At 63.1% G+C, this 22,180-nt stretch overlaps 1 protein-coding gene across 6 annotated transcripts in view; it reads left to right on the forward strand.

Annotated features, from left to right (window-relative positions):
* The window catches only part of DNAH17 (dynein axonemal heavy chain 17), a 90,445-nt gene that overhangs the window by 35,042 nt on the left and 33,223 nt on the right, over positions 1–22,180 (forward strand). For all 6 annotated transcript variants that reach the window (XR_009348204.1, XM_059149924.1, XM_059149926.1 and 3 more), the window contains 26 exons: positions 566–688; positions 1,940–2,287; positions 2,380–2,471; positions 2,772–2,898; positions 3,595–3,747; positions 4,908–5,033; positions 5,134–5,241; positions 5,753–5,884; positions 6,108–6,268; positions 6,475–6,631; positions 7,783–7,887; positions 9,842–9,999; positions 10,429–10,567; positions 10,672–10,899; positions 11,254–11,391; positions 12,349–12,481; positions 12,567–12,694; positions 13,395–13,543; positions 16,103–16,385; positions 16,475–16,648; positions 16,889–17,096; positions 17,585–17,750; positions 19,365–19,467; positions 20,146–20,293; positions 20,669–20,760; positions 21,913–22,074. Coding sequence is in view for 5 of the 6 variants with exons in the window: in XM_059149924.1 (XP_059005907.1) it covers positions 566–688; positions 1,940–2,287; positions 2,380–2,471; positions 2,772–2,898; positions 3,595–3,747; positions 4,908–5,033; positions 5,134–5,241; positions 5,753–5,884; positions 6,108–6,268; positions 6,475–6,631; positions 7,783–7,887; positions 9,842–9,999; positions 10,429–10,567; positions 10,672–10,899; positions 11,254–11,391; positions 12,349–12,481; positions 12,567–12,694; positions 13,395–13,543; positions 16,103–16,385; positions 16,475–16,648; positions 16,889–17,096; positions 17,585–17,750; positions 19,365–19,467; positions 20,146–20,293; positions 20,669–20,760; positions 21,913–22,074 (4,041 nt within the window). In the remaining variant the exon portion in view is untranslated. The remainder of the gene's footprint in view (positions 1–565; positions 689–1,939; positions 2,288–2,379; positions 2,472–2,771; positions 2,899–3,594; positions 3,748–4,907; positions 5,034–5,133; positions 5,242–5,752; positions 5,885–6,107; positions 6,269–6,474; positions 6,632–7,782; positions 7,888–9,841; positions 10,000–10,428; positions 10,568–10,671; positions 10,900–11,253; positions 11,392–12,348; positions 12,482–12,566; positions 12,695–13,394; positions 13,544–16,102; positions 16,386–16,474; positions 16,649–16,888; positions 17,097–17,584; positions 17,751–19,364; positions 19,468–20,145; positions 20,294–20,668; positions 20,761–21,912; positions 22,075–22,180) is intronic.

Below are 22,180 nucleotides of genomic sequence, written 5' to 3' on the forward strand. Positions count from 1 at the left end.
ACAGACGTGTAATCCTTCACGGCTCTGGGGCGGCAAGTCCGCCGTCGAGGTGTGGGCAGGGGTTCCTCCCTTTGAAGGCTCCTGGAGACAGTCCTTCCCCGTCTTCAGCTGGCGGAGGCCCCAGGCATCCCTTGGCTTGTGGCTGTGCCCCATCAATCTCGGTGCCCACCACCACGTGGCTTCCTTCCGCCTTCCGGATCCCCCTGTCCTCTCTCCTCTAAGGACGGCTGTCATTCAGGTCCTACATGGATAATCCAGGACTTCTAGCATCAGCCAAGACCCTATTCCCAAATAAGATCATATTTTGAGGTCTGGGCAGACAGGAACTTGGGAGAAACACTTCAAAACGCTACAGGGGGCTCGGCCAATACACAATGTTACGAGGAGGAACGGCGAGTCTTGGAGCAGAAGCTCCCCCAAGTCACAGAACCCAGAAATGGGGACACAGAGCTTCCAACCCTCCCTCTTACCCCGGATCACTCACCGACCTGCGTCTCCACGAAGGACAGCCATGTCTGTCCGGGACAGATGGCCTTAGCCGGAACATGCCTATTTCTCCCCCCAGGTGAAATTTGAAATGTCAGATGAGACCACGCTGGCGGATTTGCTGCAGCTAGACCTCCACAAGTACGAGGACGAGGTCCGGAACATCGTGGACAAGGCTGTGAAGGAGTCGGGGATGGAGAAGGTATTTTTCTTTTGTCGACGGCAGAACGCGTGCTGTGCGGGACGACGTCGGGACGGCCCCGCGCCTACGAACATCTCGCTTCTCGTGGGGTCTCTGGGTCGCTGGACTCAGAAACAAAGTCTGGTGGGTTCTCCTGTCACCAACCCATGATGGAAATCTTGTAAAAAAATTTCCAGGATGTATCCCTGGAGAAGGGATCCCTTGGGTCTAGCTCCGCACCCTGCGTGCACTAGTACACGCACTGAACAACGGTCTGGGTGCTCTCCTCTTGTGCAGCAGCCTTGCTCGCGACTTTGGAGAAGAGCCTGGAGGGGGGAAGGCAGGAGGCCTGGCCATTGGGGTGGGTGACGAGCCACCAGCTGGCACAGTCCCCGGACACGGGGAAGCTCGCCGGGGGGCTCCTTCTGCAACACACATCTCCCTCCTCACCTGCTGTGTGTGAGCCTTCACACTTGGGCTTTCTTCCCGTTTGTTTGTTTGTTTTTTAAGATTTTATTTGTTTAGTTGTCAGAGGGAGAGAGCACGAGCGGGAGGAAAGAGCAGAGGGAGAGGGAGAAGCCGGCTCTTCCCGCTGAGCAGGGAGCCCGATGCGGGGCTCCACCCCAGGACCCCGGGATCACAACCCGAGCCAAAGGCAGAAGCTTCACCCAGAGAGCCACTCAGGCATCCATCTCCCCTTTTTTTAAGAAAACAGCTTTACTGAGCTATCACTGGCCTGCCGTACGGTTCACCCATTTAACGTGTACAGTTCAGTGGCTTTTAGCATAGTCACGGAAGTGGGCGACCGTCACGAGGTAGAATTATCGAACGTTAGAACGTTTTCACCAACTTGGAAAGAAAGCCGCTCCCTCCAGGAACCCCCCATCTTCCCGCACATCCCCGTTCCGCCCCCGCTGACCGGCTCCCTGTCCCCATGGACTCGCCTGTTCTGGACATGTCACGAGGATGGAATCGCGCAGGACTGGGCCTCGCCTGGCCGGCCTCGTCGACTTGGCGTGATGGCGTCAGGGTCCAGCCGTGCGGGAGCCTGAGGCAGACCCTCATTGCTGCTTAGGGCCGCGCGCTGTTCTGACGCTCTGTCCCGCCACACCTGTTCGTCTGCGGACAGATGTCTGCGTCGCTCCCTTTTGGCGATGGTCAATGATGTCAGTAGGAAGGTTCCGGATTTCCGGAAGCAGGGCTTCCCTCTGGGTCCTTCTCGGCCCCTCTGGCCAGCCGCCGAGTGACGTGTCCCCCGTGTCCCCCCCAAAGGTGCTGAAAGCCCTGGACGCCACGTGGTCCAGCATGGAGTTCGAGCACGAGCCGCACCCCCGCATAGGCACCCTGATGCTCAAGTCGGACGAGGTGCTGGTGGAGACCTTGGAAGACAACCAGGTGCAGCTGCAGAACCTGATGACCTCCAAGTACCTGTCGCACTTCCTGAAGGAGGTGACGAGCTGGCAGCAGAAGCTGTCCACGGCGGACGCGGTCCTCTCCATCTGGTTCGAGGTGCAACGGACCTGGAGCCACCTGGAGAGCATCTTCATCGGCTCCGAGGACATCCGTGCGCAGCTGCCGGAGGACTCCAGGCGCTTCGACGACATCGACGTGGAGTTCAAGGTGAGCCCGGCCCTCGCCTCCAGGCGTGCGGTCCAGAAATGGTGACCCTGGAGAGCCCGCGCCGCTCACGCCCCGGGGCCCATCTCCGCCAGGCCCTGATGGAGGAGGCCGTGAAAACGCCCAACGTGATCGAGGCCACCAACAAGCCCGGGCTCTACGACAAACTGGAGAATCTGAAGAAGAAGTAGGTCCCCGCGCCTGGGCTTGGGAGGGGCGTCCCGGCGGCAGGGACCCGAGGCAGCAACCCCCACCACCAGGACAGGGCAAACTCCTCCCTGGGAGCTGGCACCCCCGGCCTCGTGGTGCCACGCCGGCCACACGGCGTGTCCTCAGTCTCAGAGGGACGCCCACACGGCGGGTGGGGTTCCAGGGTCTCAGTCTGACCGGGGCTGCGAACAGACCGGGCATCTCCAGGGCGGTTGTGCGGCGCGGACGGGCTGGGCCTCAGAAGCCCTCTGCAGCCCCGTGGCCTCCCTCCTCCCAGCTTGGCTGTGTGTGAAAAGGCCTTGGCAGAATACTTAGAGACGAAAAGACTGGCTTTCCCGAGGTTCTACTTTGTGTCCTCGGCCGACCTCCTGGACATCCTCTCCAACGGAAACGACCCCGTGGAGGTAGGCGGCCCCGTGCTCGCCCCCACGACTGGGGGACCCTGTGCGCATGGAGGTCGCTGGACCACCTCCACGAAGTCACCCCCGCCAGAAACCGCCGGGGGCCTGGCCGTGACAGAGAGAGCCCCTTGTTCCTCGTCTGGAAAGTGGGTTAGATGCCAGGGGCTTGGCGAGATGGTGTTTCTGGGAGACCTGCCGGCTCACTAGGTGGCCGCCGGCTCATCCCGACAGATCCGGGCCCCCACGAGCCAGGAAGATGTTTCCCTGAGGCTCTTGTGAAAAGAGAGGAGGGGCCTTAACTAACTAGGTGAAGGGAAAACACAGTCTTTTATTGAATCCTAAAATTGCAGGATGCGCCAGAAGGGAGGCACGGGGTGGCCCAAGGAAATGGGCCCAGGGCCTGGGGACAGGCTTGTCAAGGAAAAGCGTCCTGTCACCTCCAGGAACAGACCTTGGTCCCTGAAGCCCGGATCCCGGGGCTGGTCTCCGAGTTGCCCCTCAGAGCTGCTGGGCGGGGCCCTTGGTTGGCTAAGCGCATTTCGTGAACACCGAGCAGACGCGGGGCGCGGGGGGGGGGGGGAGGGGGGCATTCCAAAACAGAAAAGACCTTAAAACGTCCCAAGGAGAACCCGGCTGCGCCTGTGCCCCCTCCGAGGCCCTGGGCTCCGTGACCCCGTGTCTGCGCCCCGACCCCCGCAGGTGAGCCGCCACCTGGCCAAGCTCTTCGACAGCCTGTGTAAGCTCCAGTTCCGCCTCGACTCCGACGAGAAGCCTCTCAAATTCGGCCTGGGCATGTTCAGCAAGGAGGACGAGTACGTGGACTTTGACCAGGAGTGTGACCTCTCGGGGCAGGTGAGTGCCGGCCCCGCACGTCAGGCCGGAGCGGCCGCGGGGCCCTCCAGCCGGGGACCGTCCCTCGCCCGGCCAAGCGCTCCAGCAGCTTCCGTGGACAGTCTCCAGCACAGCCCGACCTGCGCAGTCTGGGGAGCATCTCGAGAAAAAACAGAGGGAGGCGGGGAGGGGAGAGGTGGGTGGACGCCGGCGAGCTGTCCTCCGCGAGGCCCCGCACGCCTGAGCCGCCGCGTTCTGACCCCGGAGCAGAACGATCGGCTCCAGGGCTGTGGCGCGCCAGAGGAGGTCTCCCCACCGCGGGGGTGGTGTTGGGGGGGGCCGTCCCCGTCTCAGCTGCCCGCGAGGCGGCCCCCTCCGGCCGACGCCACCCGTCCCCGTGTCTCACCGCCCAACTCAGCCACCATATCGACGCGACATTTTCCCGAGTAATTTGGAGAGAAATCAGCTTAGGGGAAAAAGAAGAAAATCTCACGCAAGAAACAAGAAAACGGGAGCTTCAGAGACGTGGGCCCGGAGCTCCGGCGGGTTTGCTCTGCGCAGACGGGCTTGTGGGGGGCCCGGCGAGACCCCATCATCACAGCGGGCTCGGACCCACTCCCCGCGCTCAGCTCCTCGCAGACTCAGCCGCGCCACCGTGTTGACCGTTGAGGAGGCAAACGAAGCCGGCGGCCCTGTTCGGGTCTTCCCTCCGACTGGTGGTGGCTGGTGGAGGGTTTGTATTTTAAAATACAAAGAAGGCTTGTCTGCAAATAAAAGAAAGCAGTCCTGCCCTGTGTGACCATCTTGGCCCCTGAGACCGGGCCCCCAAGGAGCAGCTAGAGCCCACCGGGGACTTGTGAGGACAGACGTCGCGTCTCCCAACATCAGCGGCGCTGCAGGGGCGCGGTTATAGCCTGCCTTCTAGAATTTTCTCTGCACCCCCTCCCCGGTCCGCCCAGCAATAGCGTGTGCACGTGAGCGGCCATTACAACCCGTCCTACAGGGGACGGGTGCCCCCGGGCTTCCCAACCGCATCTGTTAAGTGGGCCGCTCGCTGCTCCCTGCTCACCCCCGGGGTGACAGTTGTGGCGAATGGCCCCGTTCTTTTCTGAACGACAAAGCAAGTGTTTGGAACCCACAGCCCGCAGGGCCTGCCCGGTCAGCGTGTCCCCCGTCCCCAGGTGGAAGTGTGGCTGAACCGAGTTCTGGACCGCATGTGTGCCACTCTGCGGCACGAGATCCCCGAGGCTGTGGTGACCTACGAGGAAAAGCCGAGGGAGCAGTGGATCTTCGATTACCCGGCCCAGGTCCTGGGGAGGGGCTTGGGTGGGGGCGCGGCCACCGGCGTCGGCCTCCGCGCGGGCAGGGGCCGCTGGACCGGAGGCGTCACTCACCCTCCACTTGCAGATCGCGCTCACGTGCACGCAGATCTGGTGGACCACCGAGGTGGGCCTGGCCTTCGCGCGGCTGGAGGAAGGCTACGAGAACGCCATCAAGGATTACAACAAGAAGCAGGTGCGGCCGGTCGGAGCCCGGCCCTCGCGGCCGGTCGCTCAAAAGCGGCCAAACCTTGGCCCTCCGCGCCCCGCTCCCCCCCAGCAGTGGTTCTGCCCAAGGGTAGAAAATGGAAAAACACAATTGGAAATTCACCGTTTTCTTTTATTTTTGGTCTGAAAATCAGCAAGTCCTCAATTGGTGACATAGCCTGGGCTTATATGGCGATACCGTAGAGACTGTCTGCGCGGCTCTAGAAGCCCCGCTTGTACCTAGTACCCACCATCTCCCCGCGGTGCTGGACCTGCCCCCGCGACGTCCTTCTCGGGGGCTCCGTGGCGTCCCAACGCGGCTCACCCCACCCCCCAGCTGGGGGACATCGAGAGCTCTTTCTGTGCTTCGTTTTTGTCACTAAGAGGACAGTGGCCTTCCCTCCCCAGCCGTGAGCCCCCAGGGGACCCACGGGGGCCGGGGCGAGCGCCACGGGCAGGCCACACGCAGTGTCCCAGCCCAGGGGCCTCTGTCGCCGCAGATCAGCCAGCTGAACGCACTCATCACCCTGCTCATCGGAAACCTCAGCGCAGGCGACAGGACGAAGGTCATGACCATCTGTACCATCGACGTGCACGCGCGGGACGTGGTGGCCAAAATGATCACGGCCAAGGCACGGGAGCCGGGGAAGGGCCGGGGTCGGGTCGGGATCTGGTGTTCGGGGGCTCCCCGCTAGCACCTCTTCCCCGGGGAGCCGTCAGCGGAGCCGTCGGTAGGAGGGGCCGCTCCTCCGTAGGACTCAGCTGGGGGCGGCCCTGGGGTGGACGAGCGTCCTGGGGGAGGGGCGGGGGTCTCCCCGGGCGGGCCGGGCCCCCACGTTCCCGCTCCTCCCGCAGGTGGAGAGCTCCCAGGCCTTCACCTGGCAGTCGCAGCTGCGGCATCGCTGGGACGAGGAGAAGAAGCACTGCTTCGCCAACATCTGCGACGCCCAGATCCAGTACTCCTACGAGTACCTGGGCAACACGCCGCGGCTGGTCATCACCCCGCTCACGGACAGGTGGGCGCGCCCGCCGCCGCAGCAGGGCTGGGGGGGGGGGGCCGTGCCCGGACTCAGCCCCGCCGCCCGCCGGCCGGCCGGCCGGCCAGCCAGGCTCGGGGGCCGTCCGTGCGAGCTGTGCGATTCCGGGGGAGTTGCTCGACCTCTCCGAGGGCCTGCGAAGGGGAAGCGGGCGGCCGGGGGTCAACAGGTGTGCTCTGTTGCAGATGCTACATAACTTTGACCCAGTCCCTGCACCTGATCATGGGCGGCGCCCCCGCGGGCCCTGCCGGGACCGGCAAGACGGAGACGACCAAGGATCTGGGCAGGGCCCTGGGCACCATGGTGTACGTCTTCAACTGCTCGGAGCAGATGGACTACAAGGTGGGCTCCAAGCCTGGAGGGGCCAGAGGCTCCTTGGGGACCGCACACCGCATCTCCAGAGGCCCCTTGGGGACCGCACACCGCATCTCCTGGCCCCACACACGTTCGAGATGCCTGGACACTGCGGGCGAAACCCGGGGAGGCGGCACCAGGCTCTCGGTCTGCTGACGGTCCCTGCCCTGAGATCCAGCTGAGCAGCCCCGTCCCTGCCAGTGGAGGCCTGTGGGGGTGGCAGACATGTCCAGAGGAGGCTCCTAGGGTCAACACACCCAGGCCCCAAGTCCCACCCTGGGAGGTCGCCTCCTCCCTGCCTCCCTCCAAGCTCTCCCCGGGCAGCTGGGGGCTCCCAACAGAGGGGGCGCGTCTGTTGTGGTTCAGCGTGGGGCTCTGGGGTACAAATGAGTCTGGGTAGGCTGAGGAGGGGAGCCAGGGGACAGCCAGGGGACAGCGGTCTCTGGAGACTGTGCAGCACGCTGTCGGATCTCCACGGGCCCCACAGGAGAGCAGAGCCTCCTGGAGGCCCAGCAGGGTCCCCTCTGTGGGAGGGATGGGGTGGGCCTGGCGTCAGGAGCCCCGGCCCGCAGGAGCCCCCTCCCCTCCCCACCCACATTTGAGCCCCAAGGCCAATCCTCCTGAGCTTGAGGCTGCCCTCTCCCAGTCAAGGCCACAGACCACTCCGGTCTCTGGATTTCAGAAAAGCATCCCAGGAGCATTTAACACTCACCTAGAATCCCATATGGAGACCCTGAAGAATCCTCATCACCCAGTGAGGCCTGGAGAGACACAAACATCTAGAAGGAAATCTGACATGCCCACCCACCTCCCATCTGAGAGAGAAGCCCCCTCCCTTGGGTGCAAGAAAAAAATTGCAAGGGCTACATTTTACATAATTGCACTTATCTGAGCCGTCCAGGGTGGGGGCTAGGGAAGCGTCCACCCCAGGGAGGTCACAGGGCAAGGCTGGGCTCTTGCTGGCAGCCAGCCCTCCACATCTGGACCCCTCCCGAGGAGTGGGTGCTGGCCTGCTGGCCTCCCCCAGGCCCCGGAACCCTCGGTCAGGACTGTGACCCAGAGGAAGGGGCAGGTGGGGGGCTCCTGGCAGGATTGGGCAGCCCTGAGTCTCTGCATCTCCCCCATCTCCCCCTTCCTAGTCCTGTGGAAACATCTACAAGGGCCTGGCTCAGACCGGAGCGTGGGGCTGCTTCGATGAGTTTAACCGGATCTCGGTGGAGGTCTTGTCCGTGATCGCTGTGCAGGTAGGGTCCTGCCTGCGGTCTGCGGGTCATGGCGGAGCTGGGGCTTGTCAGCTCACCTGCCAACCCTCGCACCAGACACTGCGCTCGGGCCTATGAGCCTCCTCGCCCGTCCCCAGTGCGCCGTGCCACGTAGGGGGGTGTGGCCTGGAGGCGGGAGACCCCGGCCTAGTCCTGCAGGGGCCTGAAGTCCCGGTGGGCACACAGAAGAATCGGATGGGGCCGCCTCGGTGTAACCGGAGACACATGAAGGTATAATTAATGGTGCTCGGAGGATAAGGTCCGCGAAGGATGCCTTAGACAGCGGCGCCCAGAGGAGGACAGGGAGGAGGCGGGGGAGAAGGAAGGGAGGGAGGGAATCCACCCAAGAGCCTCGGGCGCGAAGGGCGGGGAGCCTGGGAGGCGGTGGGAGCCGGGTTCTCAGACGGGGGACAGCTCTGTGCCGGCACGGCCCACGCGTCTGGAGGAACGTTCCCAGGTTGTACACGAACCCTCGGATCCTATGTGCGCTGGAGGTGAGAGCCACAGGGCTCGCTCAGGGGGGCCGAGGCCAAGCGCGAGGTCCAGAATCCACGGGAATATTCCAAAAGGGCCCGGGGGGTGTGGCCGGTGCAGGGGCTGGGACCCTTCGTCCCCCCGGCGCAGTAGACGGAGAAGCAGAGACCAGCTCCCCGCAGCCAGCGCCCCCAACCCACCCGGGAGGCTGCAGACCAGGGCAGGAGGGGCCAAGCTGAAACCAGCTCCCGCCACGCAGGACCCACAACTGGTGACTCACCGGACTCCCAGCTCTGAGCTTGGCCGTGATTTCGGCCCCTCCCGACCTGTACGGCGGTTTCGCGGACACAGGCTCAGGGGCAGGATTGGACGTGTTGTGGGAGGCCAGCGACCGCCAGACCGCTAGCTTCCCACCACAGAGCTGTCCCCAAGCCCTGGGCTGGAGGCCAGGGAGGCAGAGAGAGAACCAAGGCCGTGGCCTCGGGGTCCCCCGGCCCCCACGGGTACAGCCCCACGGGACCCCACCATGTGACCACCAAGAACCGGGCCAGGATGCTAGGAGAGCTTCGCACAGAGGGGAGGCAGTGAAGAAGCTATGGGGTATCTCCCCACTCCAGCCACCAGCCCTGCCCCAGGGGAGCCTGGCACCCCGAGGACCCCCGGGGAAAGAGGCCAGGCCCCAGGGCGGGAGCTTGGCTAAGAAGGTGGAGACTCCTTCAAAGTCAGAGGTTGGAGGGTTTTAACCTCGATCATCGGGCGCCCTCCAGTGGTGGCGCGCAGACTTGCAGGGGTCCAGCAGGAGCAGAGGGTCCCCCAACCACCACCACCCCCACACCCCTGGCTAGTGAGACGGGAGATTTAGGATTCTGCTAGTGCTGGGTTATCAGACCGTGTGGCACGGGGCTGGCTGCTGAGGAGTGCTCCCAAGGAGTCTGCCTGGGACACCACCCCTCAGGGAGGCCGTCCTGCCACGGGGCTGGGGGAGGGGCTGCGTTCTGCTGGGGGACACGGAAGCCCAGCCCCCATGATGTGCTGCACACTCCGCAGGGCAGCTCTCACCAACCAGCAGGGTCAGGAATTTGGAGCAGACCAGTGGTTGTGGGGGGGGGCGGTCACGGGGAGGGTGGGGGCAGGGGGAGGTGGGTATGACTACAGAACGGGACGTGAGGGGTCCTTGCGGGGCTGGCAGAGCCCAGCTCTCAGCTGTGACCCTGCCCCGTGGTCATGCAAGGTGCTCCTGGCAGGGGAACGCCTTGGAGGGGCACACGGGGGCCCAGGAGCATGTCCCCCTGCCTTAGTTCTTGAAACTGTGTGGGAGTCTACATTGTCGCAAAATTTACCTAAAAAGGAAGCAAGAGCGAGTGTCCTCTGCAAACATGTGGCCACAAGCTTCAACGGCCGTGAAGATGGGGCCCGTGGAAGCCGGTCACCCCCACACCAACACTCTGTGTCAACTGTTTAGGTAAAATGTGTCCAAGATGCAATTCGGGCCAAGAAGAAAACGTTCAATTTCCTGGGAGAGATGATCAGCCTCATCCCCACCGTGGGGATTTTCATCACCATGAACCCGGGGTATGCAGGACGCACCGAGCTGCCCGAGAACCTGAAGGCCTTGTTCAGGTGTGTGCGCAGAGGAGGGCAGAGGGGGCCCTAAGCTGGAGCGAGCGGGGAGCGAGGCGGGGAGGCCGGGGAGACGAGGTTCCCGAGTTCAGGGGGTCTAGCGAATGGGGCCTCCCTAGAGCGTGCACAGTGATCTTCGCGCTCTGCCTTCCTGGGGACGGAGGGCTGGTGCCCGTGGAAAGCCGGGTTCAGAGAGGAGTCGGTAGAGCAGGTGTAGGGCCTGGCATCAGCCCAGGCAGAGGGTAGAGGGCACAGGAGGAGCAGGGGAAGGGGAGAGGGGGCAGGGGTGCTGGACGCCCGGCCCCAGGCCCCCGGAATCCTGACTCTGTGGGCGTCCTGGCCCGAGAGGTGAGCGCCCAGCTGACGGGAGGCGGGACGGTGGGAAGAAGTGAGGAGAAGCCTGAGGCAGGCCCCGCTGATCTCCCCCAGGCCCTGCGCCATGGTCGTCCCCGACTTTGAACTGATCTGTGAGATCATGCTGGTGGCCGAGGGCTTCCTGGACGCCCGCCTGCTGGCCAGGAAGTTCATCACGCTCTATACCTTGTGCAAAGAGCTCCTGTCGAAGCAGGTGTGTGTCCGGGGCTGCGGGGCAGTGGGGGAAGGGCCCTCGGGGCACACCCCGTGGCAGGCGGGCTCCGGCCAGAGCTGTCCCTAACCCAGCCCCCTCCCCAGGATCATTACGACTGGGGCTTGCGAGCCATCAAGTCGGTGCTGGTGGTGGCCGGCTCCCTGAAGAGGGGCGACCCCAGCCGGGCCGAGGATCAGGTGCTCATGAGGGCGCTGAGGGACTTCAACATCCCCAAGATCGTGACCGACGACCTGCCTGTGTTCATGGGGCTCATCGGGGATCTTTTCCCTGCCCTGGACGTGCCTCGGAAGCGGGACCTGAATTTTGAAAAGGTAGATGCTGCTGGGCCCTTGGGTCAGATGGGCGCCTCGGTGGGGCAGCCCCGGGCGGGCGGCCGCGTCAGGGAGCTGGTGGTAGTCACACAGCGCGGCTCCCCTGCCGGGAGAAACACCCAGAAGCCACGGACCTCCTTCCAGGCCTGGCAGCACCTCCGTGGGTGCTGGGGGGGTAGGAGGAGCGGGGGGCGGGGGGGGGTGCTTCGGGCAAACCCATCCCCCGCGCAGACGCAACACAGCCACGCCGCGGGCCCTTCCCCACAGAGTCTCCCACGAGCACCGCCCCCGCCCCCAGCAGCACCACGGGTCCTTGTGCCCGTGCACAGCGCCCCTCCCACGTGCCCCTCCCAGATCATCAAGCAGAGCGTCGTGGAGCTCAAGCTGCAGGCAGAGGACAGCTTCGTGCTGAAGGTTGTGCAGCTCGAGGAGCTGCTCCAAGTGCGCCACTCGGTGTTCGTCATCGGGAACGCGGGCAGCGGCAAATCTCAGGCATGGCCCAGGCCCGTCCGCACCCCCACCCTCCCCCACCCTCCCCGAAGGCCCTGTAGCTGCTGGAGGCTCAGCCTCTGTCACCTGCCCGCACCCCGGGAACAGGGCTCGTGAGGAGAAGGCCCCCGTCCCAGGAATGTGGCCCTTCTCCTGGGCTCTCCCCCTTCCTCTCCTTCCCCGTGGACAGCAGCGACCTGGCCCTCTACGGCCGGCCCCCCACCTCACCCTCCTGTCCCCCGCATCAGCCCCCCAGCCTCCTGTCCCCACCTGTCCCCCCACGCCAGCCCCCCCCCCCACTGTCACCAGTCCCCTGCCATTACCTGGGCGTGAGGAGAAGCAGGGTGGGGGGGCCACTACTCCTGTGAGCTGCGACATCGGCAGATTCTAAGGCAGCGGGGGTTGAGCTGGGAGCCCACAGGACGGACACCGTGTCTCATTCAAGATCATTTCTGAAGACTAATAGCACGGGGGTGCTCACAGCACGTAATTTTTTAAAAGGCAGAAACTATATGAACCCAATCTTCTGAAAGGAACTTGTCCATGTGTCTGTATTCTCGGGTCTGTACACACACGTGTGCGCATGAAACAGTGTCCAGTGTCCTTAGAAACCCGTTCCTCCGACTTGAGGAATCATGGGTCGCTTCCTTCCCTTCAGATTGCCTTTATCACCCAGAAACTACAGCGAATTTTTCCTTATCTTAGCCTGGTCTCAGGACTCGCAGGGCTCCCTCGTCCACAGGCGGCCGGTTGCCGCGCACTCCCCTCCCCCGGGCACCTGCCTCAGTCCGTCGGGGGCTCCAAACTCACCTGAGTGTCGGCGATGCAGAGAGACCCAGAGCAGGGCTTCTGTTCAGGCCGTGTACCATCCTCGGGAACCGGGGATGCAGCCTCCCCGGGTGTGGGCGTGGGAGCTGTGGCCTCCGAGCCCCAGGTGACCCAACGCACCCCCACGCCCAGGTCCTCAAGTCTCTTAACAAGACCTATCAGAACATGAAGAGGAAGCCGGTGGCCGTGGACCTGGACCCCAAGGCTGTCACCTGCGACGAGCTGTTCGGCATCATCAACCCGGCCACCAGGGAGTGGAAAGACGGTGACGGGGCTGTGGCCGGGTGGGCTGAGTGAGGGCGGGTCCCCAGCAGGTGTCCCAGGCTCACACCAGCCCTGCTCACTCACAGGCCTTTTCTCCACCATAATGCGGGACCTGGCCAACATCAGCCACGACGGCCCCAAGTGGATTGTCCTGGACGGGGACATAGACCCGATGTGGATTGAGTCTCTCAACACCGTCATGGACGACAACAAGGTTCGAGGGGCTCCTGGACTCCAGAGCTGAGCCCCAAAGCTGCAGCGATGGTCTGGGGGCCCGGGATAGGGCAGGGGCTCATGGGAAGGGCCGCACATCCCACCCACTACACGCGAGGGACAGAACCTGCCCGAGACTGGAATCGGAAGGGTGAGGGTCTGCCTGGAACCCCGCATAGGTCATCGACGAGGGAAAGTTCCCCATCACCGGACGTGTTCCTCGTGGGACACAGTTCCCCGTGCATCCCGTCTGAGATGTGTTGGGGAGCAGCGTGGGGGAGGGGCGCAGATACGGAGAGCACTCTCGCTTAATTGGCCTGTGACATGATGCGGCAGGACATCTCAGACCTTGGAAGGCAGAAGGATCTAGAAGCAGCTTGAGGAAGTGATTCTCAGTTGGCTGGAAGAGGGAGCTCAGGATTCCCCACGAGGGGCGGGACGGTGGTTTCAGAAAGCAAACGAGATCCCAGTGACGTCCGACACGGCGCCCACCCCCGGGAGTGGTGTCCTGGGGTGGGCGGGGGCGGCTGAGGGACTGGGGTCAGGGGTGTCTGGGGAAGGCCGGCGGGGGGGCTGGTTGGTGGCGGGCACAGGGGCCCAGGTCCCGGCCTTCCGCCTCATCCATCGGAGATGTCCATGTGACGACCCATCCGGACGACGCAGGTCCGCCCCGGGAACCCACGGGCTGCCTCCCTTCCCAGGTCCTCACGCTGGCCAGCAACGAGCGGATCCCCCTGAACCGCACCATGAGGCTGGTGTTCGAGATCAGCCACCTGAGGACGGCCACCCCCGCCACCGTCTCCAGAGCCGGCATTCTTTACATCAACCCCGCAGATCTGGGCTGGAACCCGTGAGTGGGGTTGTCGTCTGCCCGTTCCAAACCGGCGAAGGAGGACGGGGCTGGGGGCATTTCGGAGTCACCCGTGCGGGCTTGCGCTGCGGCCCGGGGAACACCGCACGGCGGCCCCCGCGCATCGGGTGCCGGCAGCCAGAGGGTGTGAGACAAGCCAGGGGACTGTGCGGCGTGAGGCACGGAGGCGACCGCGTGGCACCGCGCGCTGGGAGCCTGGGGTAGGCGGGGGCGGTCCGGGTCCAAGAGGAGGCGGAGTTCGGGCGGACACCTGGCGGGAAAGGGGGTTTTCCAGGAGGACGAAGACTGCGGAGAGTCTGCCAGGCGAGAACCAGCCTGAACGGGGTCGGGGGCACGGGGCGGCAGGTGCGGGGGGGCGAGAGCGGGAGGTCGCGGGGTCCAGGCAGCCGTGAGGTGTTCGTGGACGGAGCGCGAAGCCTGACGATGCTGTCGGTGGGAAGGGGCGGGCGCGGACCGGCCGGCGGGGCTGCACAGGGACCCTTTCCGGTGTGAAGAGGACAGTGGCCCGTGCTGGACCATGGGCAGCCCCTGGGGGCAGAGGGGAAGGGAAGGGGTGAGAAGTGTTTGAATCTTAAGAAACTGAAGATGTGGCATTGATTCTGGGGGCCCGACGCCGACAGTCTGTAGGCAGGACTGGTTCCTCCCAGAGGCCCCGAGGGAGAGCGTGTCCCGGGCCACCCCTGGCTTCTGAGGGCTCCCCCCGATCCTTGCATCCGTCTCTGCACGGCCACTTTCCTGTCTCTCGAGGTTTTCCCTCTTCTTTTCCCTCTTCCCGTGTTCTTGAAGGGACAGTTGTCAGACTGGGGCCACCCTAATGTGGGACAGTCTCCTTCCGAGATCCTGACCTTGACTACATCTGTCTGCAAAGACCCTTTTCCAAACCAGGTTACGTCTCCCGGTCTCGGTGGGCCTGTCCTTTGGGAGCCGCCGTTCTGCCCACGACCCCACACGTGAGGGTTCTCGGAGTGCACAGGCGAGGCAGGAGCTGCGGACACAGGGAGGGAGGCGGGTTCCCAGGGGGCCGGAAGGAGAGAGCGCGGAGGGAAGCCTTGCCCCGGGAGCAGCTCTTGGGGACCCCAGGGGAAGAAGCGAGCAGGCCTTTGGGGACGAGGAGGAGAGAAGTGGAGAGGGTAGGGATCGGCCCGGGGCCCCCGGGAGAAAGGCAGCTTCCCCAGGGGCGGCCGTGACTGGAGGCCTGGAGACTGCGGGGCATATCCCAGAGCGGGAAGTGAAGCGAGGCTGCCTCTGGGGGCCGGGCAGGAGCCAGGCCGGCTGGGCCTCCCACGCGCGCGCGTCTCCCTGGGCCTGCACTTCCCGTCCGAGCCGGCGTGCCCACCTGCACGCGCGGAGGACTCTAACCAGGGCAACGTCTCTCACTCGACATGACATGAACACCTTCAGGCAGGAGGGCGAATGCGGCGGCGGCGTGCGCACAGACTCGCGGCCATGCTCCGTTCTGGAGACCCGCCGTCTCCGGAGTCGGGTCCTAACTGTCCGGCATGGGGTTACCGCGCCTTGCCTGCGGACGCGAGCTGGGGAGGGGATGGCCCTGTGACTGGAGACCGTGCTGGGAGCGACACGGCAGAGCTTTCAGCTCTGGTTCTCAGTTCTGATCGAGCACGGTTAGGATGGGCCGTCCGAGGCGGGAGCTCGCTCACGGAGAGGCTTGTCCTCGGGGCCGCGGCTGCCGACCCCAGCTTCCTGCTTCTGCTCGGGCAGTCCTGGAAAAGACACACGAGGCAGCCAGACCCTATTTATGCTTTTAGCAGGCACTCGTGCAGCACTCAGGCTCCCTTCTACGGGCTTTTAAAATATCAGCCCAGGTGGTGCTTCGAAACGGGGGTCACTGTTGTCTTTCGCACTTATAGATGACGTGTTGAGTAACTCGCCCAAGCCACTGTTGGCCACAGTGGAGTGACTCAGGCCCAGGCAGCAGGCCTCAGAGTCTGCGATCTCACCCTTATGGTGGGCCCCTTCTGGGGAGCCCACTCCAGAGGCAGGTGGGCGCCAGAGAGTGTGACGTGGTTGCTCACAGACTGTCTATTGCATTAGTTTGGGCTCTCCCAATATGGCAAATTCAACTCAAACTAAAGAGAAAAAAAAAAAAAAAAGAATTGGCTCAGTTCACCAAGACAGCTTCAGGCATGGCTGAATCCAGGAATTCAGATGATGTAATGAGATCCCTGTTCCTCTCCCTTTCTCTCCCTTCCTTCCCCTTCCCACCCAGATGATGTCATGAGATCTTTTACTTCCCCTATGTTCAGCTCTGCTCTCAGTATTGACTTTATTTGGGGAAGAAAAGGTGGTTCCCAGTTGTTCTAAGCTTACAGCAGCCCCATAGCTAGAATGTCAGAAAAAGAGCCCATCCTCCCCAGTCCCACACACTTGTCAGGCTCTCATAAGCTCTATGTCTGGCCCCATCACAAGGCAGGCACGCCAGAAGCACATAGAGACACCAGGGCTGTTCAGCCAGGGGAGGGAGGCCAGGCAGACCCAACAGGGTGGTCCCAACACCCAGCGCCTCCCCGTCTGCCCTAGGGTGGTGAGCAGCTGGATCGAGAGGCGCAAGGTGCAGTCGGAGAAGGCCAACCTGATGATCCTCTTCGACAAGTACCTGCCCACGTGCCTGGACAAGCTGCGGCTCGGGTTCAAGAAGATCACGCCCATTCCCGAGATCACGGTCACCCAGATGATCCTGTACCTGCTCGAGTGCCTCCTCACGGAGAAGAACACACCGCCCGACTCCCCCAAGGAGCTGTACGAGCTCTACTTCGTGTTTGCCTGCTTCTGGGCGTTTGGGGGGGCCATGTTCCAGGACCAGGTGAGCAGCCGGCCACGCAGGAGCCCGCCGCCCGCGAGAGGTCCCGGCCGCCCCGAGCTGGGCCCTGTTTGGTTCTCGTTCTTCGACAGCTTGTGGATTATCGGGTCGAGTTCAGCAAATGGTGGGTCAACGAATTCAAAACAATCAAGCTCCCCTCGCAGGGGACGATCTTCGACTACTACATCGATCCGGACACGAAAAAGTTCCTGCCGTGGACAGACAAGGTGCCTGCCTTTGAGCTGGACCCGGACGTCCCTCTGCAGGTAACTTGTCCCGGACAGGTGACAGTTGACGGACGACTTCGGGGCAGGACTCCTGCTTCGTGATGGGCGACCCCACGCAAACGCTTCCACAGTGGGACCTCCCGCGTAAACCGGAGACGCAACAAACCGGTCGGGTCCCTCAATGAGTTGGAAGGGGGACATCGGAGGCACGGTGTGTCTGAGGCTCACGGCTCCTCCTTCCTCTGCGGTCCTCCCGCGCCCCCCCCCCCCCCCCGCCAGGCCTCTCTGGTGCACACCACAGAGACCATCCGAATCCGCTACTTCATGGACCTGCTCATGGAGAAGTCGTGGCCGTTGATGCTGGTGGGGAACGCAGGCACCGGCAAGTCCGTGCTGATGGGGGACAAGCTGGACAGCCTCAACACCGACGACTACCTGGTGCAGGCCGTGCCCTTCAACTTCTACACCACCTCCGCCATGCTGCAGGGTGGGTGCGCGGCCGGAGCAGGGGTGCAGGGTGGGGGGCAAGGCCCACGGTGGGCCCCTACAGCCCAGCCTGGTCACCCCCAATCACGCTCATCCCACGTGGCTGACCCCTGGCCTCCACATTCCCCATGACTCCTCCTCACCAAAGACAGGGACTGGCCGGGGTCCTCTGTGGCCACAAGCCACAGAGTAGGGGGAGTAGGAGCTCCGGGGCAGATCCCACAGGAGCCTCTGGCACAACTGGTCTGGTGTGGCCCCGAGGTTGTCCAGCTGGAAGGTTCCTGCGGCCTGGGCCTTGGCCCCTCCATGCCCACAGCTCCTTTGCTCCTGGGGGTGATGGAAGTCAAGGGTCCACCCCCTCCCTCCGGTGCCCCCTCCAGGGCCACTCCCTCGGCCACGGCCTGCAGTGCTGGGCACCCTGGGCCCAACAGGACCTCCCAACAGGATGTAGCAGGGAAACAGTGATAGCCAATCGGATCCTTTCTCTAGGGGTTCTTGAAAAGCCCCTGGAGAAGAAATCCGGGAGGAACTACGGCCCCCCAGGCACCAAGAAGCTGATCTACTTCATCGACGACATGAACATGCCCGAGGTCGACAAGTACGGGACGGTGGCCCCCCACACACTCATTCGGCAGCACATGGACCACGGGCACTGGTGAGTGGGTGGGGAGGGGGCCCAGGCAGGGAGCAGGACCACGACACAGATGACGGGGGCGGGGGCCACTCAGGGCTGGAGGGTGTATCAGGTCTCCGCTTCACCCATCAGCTAGGCCCCGGGCTGGCAGCCATGGCCGAGGGCACCCACAGAGGGAGGACAGACAGGTCCCTCCCCATCAAGGGTCCATCTGGCAGAGGAGACAAAGAGGTGCAGTCAGACAGGCAGGGGGAGCTCTGAGGGAGCCCCCCAGCATGGGCCCAGAGCAGTCCCCCGGCGGGGACAGAGACTGGCCTGGGGAGGCCGCCCTGCTCCCAAGAGCTCGAGGCAACGTCAGGACTGGCCGTGGGAGGGACTTTGGAGGGACAGCATCCCGGACAGAGCAGATGCCACACACAGAGGCCCAGGGGAGGAAGCATGGCCCGAGGAGGACCCAGCGTGGCTGGAGTGTGGAGCCAGAGAGAGAAGACGCTCGGGGCAGCTGCAGCCAGACCTCAAGACTCGTGCTGGCCCAGAAGCCTTCTCCTGCGGGTAGCTGAGAGCCACGCATGGCCTGTTTACAGCTGCAGTTTGGAAAGACCAGAACAACATTCGGTTTGGTTAACCTACATGTGCCTTGACGCAACGGTCCCCTAATGACCTGGCCAGTGGCCCAGGTCAAACCTGGGGGTCTGGGGACCGAAGGAACCCAAGAACTCCCATTGGAAATGAGACCCCAGAGGCATGAAGCCCACCCCTTTGCTGCCAAGAACTAGAGCCAGAGAGCGGTTCACAGGGTCAAGGTCACCTGCACCCGTCACTTGCCACACAGAGCTCAGGGGCAGTCGGATGCGGGGAAGGTCAGCAGCGAGGCAGGGACAGGGATGTGGGGGCAGGGTGTCAAGGGCCACTCCCAGGGCGTGTGACCGAGCCAGACGAGCGGTCCCAACCCAGGCAGGCACTGAACGTGGCGTGGGATGACACCGCTCGAAGACCATGTCCCCCAAGGCTCGGGACAGCCCAGCCACTGAGGCCCCTCACACACACGCTCACAGAGGACTTGCCGTGTCTGAGACGGACGGCGGCTCGGCGTCCAGAGTGTGCAAGGAATTCCTAGGAGCGGACAAAAACAGGCAACAGCTCCCAACGGAAGAAAACCCACAACGCGGGGAACCCCCGTGGGTCAGAAGTGCCGGGAAAAGGCTTGATGATCTTGAAATGCCTCTGAGTCCCTGCACGTGCCATCAAGGACATACCCCGCCTGCACGATGATCCCGGCTGCCCAGGACGTAAGGACAACGGGGCAGACATCTGCTGAGCACCGGCCCTATTCAGGGGTCCTAAGTGTGTCTCGGTGCATTAGCTCGGTTGCTCCTCACCATGACCCAGGGGCCTGGGGTGGGGCCGCCTTGCCCGGGGTCCCCCTGCACAGCTGCGGAGCTGGGATCCGACCTCATGCCTGCACCCTGAGCCACTACGACGCCTCCCATTTCAAACTTTTCTTGAGACCGCGAAGCAAAATTGGCCGTTGCACCTCTAAGCGATGTGCCAGAAATGACCGGGGGCGGGCGGGGGCGCCCGGGGAGGGCTCCCCCAGGCCGGCGGCTCGACGCGGCTCCCGCCTCCCCCGCGCAGGTACGACAGGCAGAAGCTGACGCTGAAGGACATCCACAACTGCCAGTACGTGGCCTGCATGAACCCCACCTCCGGCTCCTTCACCATCGATCCCAGGCTCCAGGTAGGCAGGGGTCACGCTGGTTAGCCGGCCACTCTGGGCTGGAGGTACACTTTGGCACAAGAAAATAGAAGCACTGATTCGGGGCGCTGTCAGGGCTGCGGGCCGACGCTCTCGGGAGAGCCCCCTCCCCTTGCGACAGGCGTGCGCAGGAGGCTCCCCGGGGCAGCGAGACAGGAGCCAGCCCGCCCCCTGCCGGACCCCACAGGGCTGCCCGAGTTCGCAAGTGCAAGACCAGGCGTCCTGTCAACTGTGAATTTCAGACCAACAACAAGCACTCAGCCGGGATAAGCCATCCGGTGCGGTGTCCGGGACACCCCGGTCCTGAAAACAATGACTTGTGCTTCTGAAACTCAGAATTCACAGGATATCCTGTGTCGCCTCTGCGACCCCACCCCGGCAGGACCTCCCTGCTAAAGTATCAAGCAGACGGGGACCGAGAATAGAACACCAGGCCTGGGCCCTGAGACACCCTCGCCTCCGCCAGAACGTGGCCGGAGAGCGTGCTGCGTGGATCTGGCGGTTTGGGACACGATTGATATTTGATGGGGTTTTAGCACAAGGAGGGCACCTGTCCGTTCTGACCACGTCCACACACCCCTGGGGGCCCCCGAGAAGGCAGCCCCAGCCACAAGCTAGACCCCGCAGGCAGCCTGATGGGGCTTGTCTTGTTCTGGGCAGCGCCACTTCTGCGTGTTTGCCGTGAGCTTCCCGGGCCAGGAGGCCCTCACCACCATCTACAGCACGATCCTGGCCCAGCACCTGGCCTTCCGCTCGGTCCCCATGGCCGTTCAGAGGATGAGCAGCCAGCTGGTGGCCTCGGCCCTGGGTAAGCTGGCCAGCCGCAGCCCCCTGTCTGCGGACACAGCCGGCGGCTCTGCGGGCCCCGTGGCTTCTTCACACACTCCCCCGGCCGATATTTTATTCATACTTTCAAATCAATACTTTTAAACGAGGCTGTGTTTCAGCAGGAGATCTTGTGAAATCTGACTGCTTGAGGGGAAGGCAGGGGTAGGAAATTCAGCACTCCAACAGGAGTTACACGTCAGCAGAGCAGCAAACCTCCCCCCGAGTCAGCGCAGATCTATTCCTCGAGTTGTCACTATTCCGTAGTACATTTGCTCTAGAGACCGTACCCCAAGCTCTGTACTTCCTGAGGCCATTCAGAGCACCTAAGAATCGACGTATCTCTTTCCTGTAACAGCCCTGCACCAGAAAGTCACGGCAACATTCCTTCCCACGGCCATTAAGTTTCACTATGTCTTCAACCTCAGGGATCTCTCCAATATTTTCCAGGTACGGCTCTTAGAGCCCTGTTTTGGCCACATCCCTGATCCAAGGGGCTCTCTTCCTCCACTGCTCTGGGGAGGGAAAGCAAAGTGATGTGTGGACTGATGACATCACCATAGTAGTGACAGCGGTGATGGCTGTGATGATGACGACAGTGATGGTGGTGACGGTGACAGTGGTGGCCGCGATGATGGTGGTGATGGTGACGGTGGTGCTGGCTTTGGTGGTGATGGTGGTGGTGGTGGTGGTGGTGGTGATGGTGGTGGTATTGGTGGTGATGGTGATGGTGGTGCTGGCTTTGGTGGTGATGGTGGTGGTGGTGGTGGTGGTGGTGATGGTGGTGGTATTGGTGGTGATGGTGATGGTGGTGCTGGCTTTGGTGGTGGTGGTGATGGTAGTGATGGTGGTGGTGGTGACAGCAATGATGTTTTCTCTTACTGTTTAGTCTGAGCCAGGCACCAGGTTTGGCCACTTATACACCCATATTCTCCTCCAAAATACATGTCACATGCTCCTACACCCCCATGTTACAGAAGGGGGGTCTAAGACTCCAGGAGGTTAAGGCATGCTCACCTCAAATGTCAGGCCGGCTAGAGGCCCCTCCTCATCCCTTTGCTGCCTGACTGCCCCGGTTTATGTCAACCGCAGCCCACGTCCCAGTGCATAACTACCCTTGCCTGCTTGCATTTCCCACTAGAATCTGGGCTCCATGAAGGCAGGGCCTCCCTTGTTGCTGTGAGCCCAGAGTCCCAGAGAGGGCCTGGAAAATGGCAGAGCCTCCATAAGAACGCACTGAATGTGTCCGGGGCACTTGCTCAGTAAAGGCTGAGCCAGGACTGGACATGGGCAGGCTGGCTGCGGAGCCCCAACTGGGAACCCTCTGGGTCTGGCTTCCCGCCGTGGTCACACTCCCTTGCCCCTTGTCTACTATCCCTCCTCTTAGAGAAGGAATCCCCTGGTTCTGTCTCATGAGAACCCCCTCCCCCACACCCCTCCGCACGACACACCCTCCAGCCTCCAGGATGTGCATGGGCTTGGCCAGCGGTGGCTTCCTTGGCTTGACAGATCGCTGTCTGGGCAAGCGGCCACCCTCTTGAACAGCCCTTGGCTGGCCTTCGTAGCGCAGCTAAAGTCGCTGACCACCTGTGTCTGGGGCAGGGAATCTTGTTTTCCACCCTGGAGATCCTGAGAACACCGCTCGACCTGGTCCGCCTCTGGCTGCATGAAGCTGAGCGAGTGTACGGAGACAAAATGGTTGACGAGAAAGACCAGGAAACACTGCGCAGGGTCACCATCGCGTCCACCAAGAAGTTCTTTGATGTGAGTCAAGCCACCAAGTCCCTCTGATGAGCCCAGAGAGGCTCCCAGAGGACAGAGTACCTGGGGTCAACGAGAAGGCCAGTCCTCTTGGAAGGGCCCCCACAGG

This window comes from Mustela lutreola, chromosome 15 (assembly GCF_030435805.1).
Source record: "Mustela lutreola isolate mMusLut2 chromosome 15, mMusLut2.pri, whole genome shotgun sequence".
NCBI classification, from domain to species: Eukaryota; Metazoa; Chordata; class Mammalia; order Carnivora; family Mustelidae; genus Mustela; species Mustela lutreola.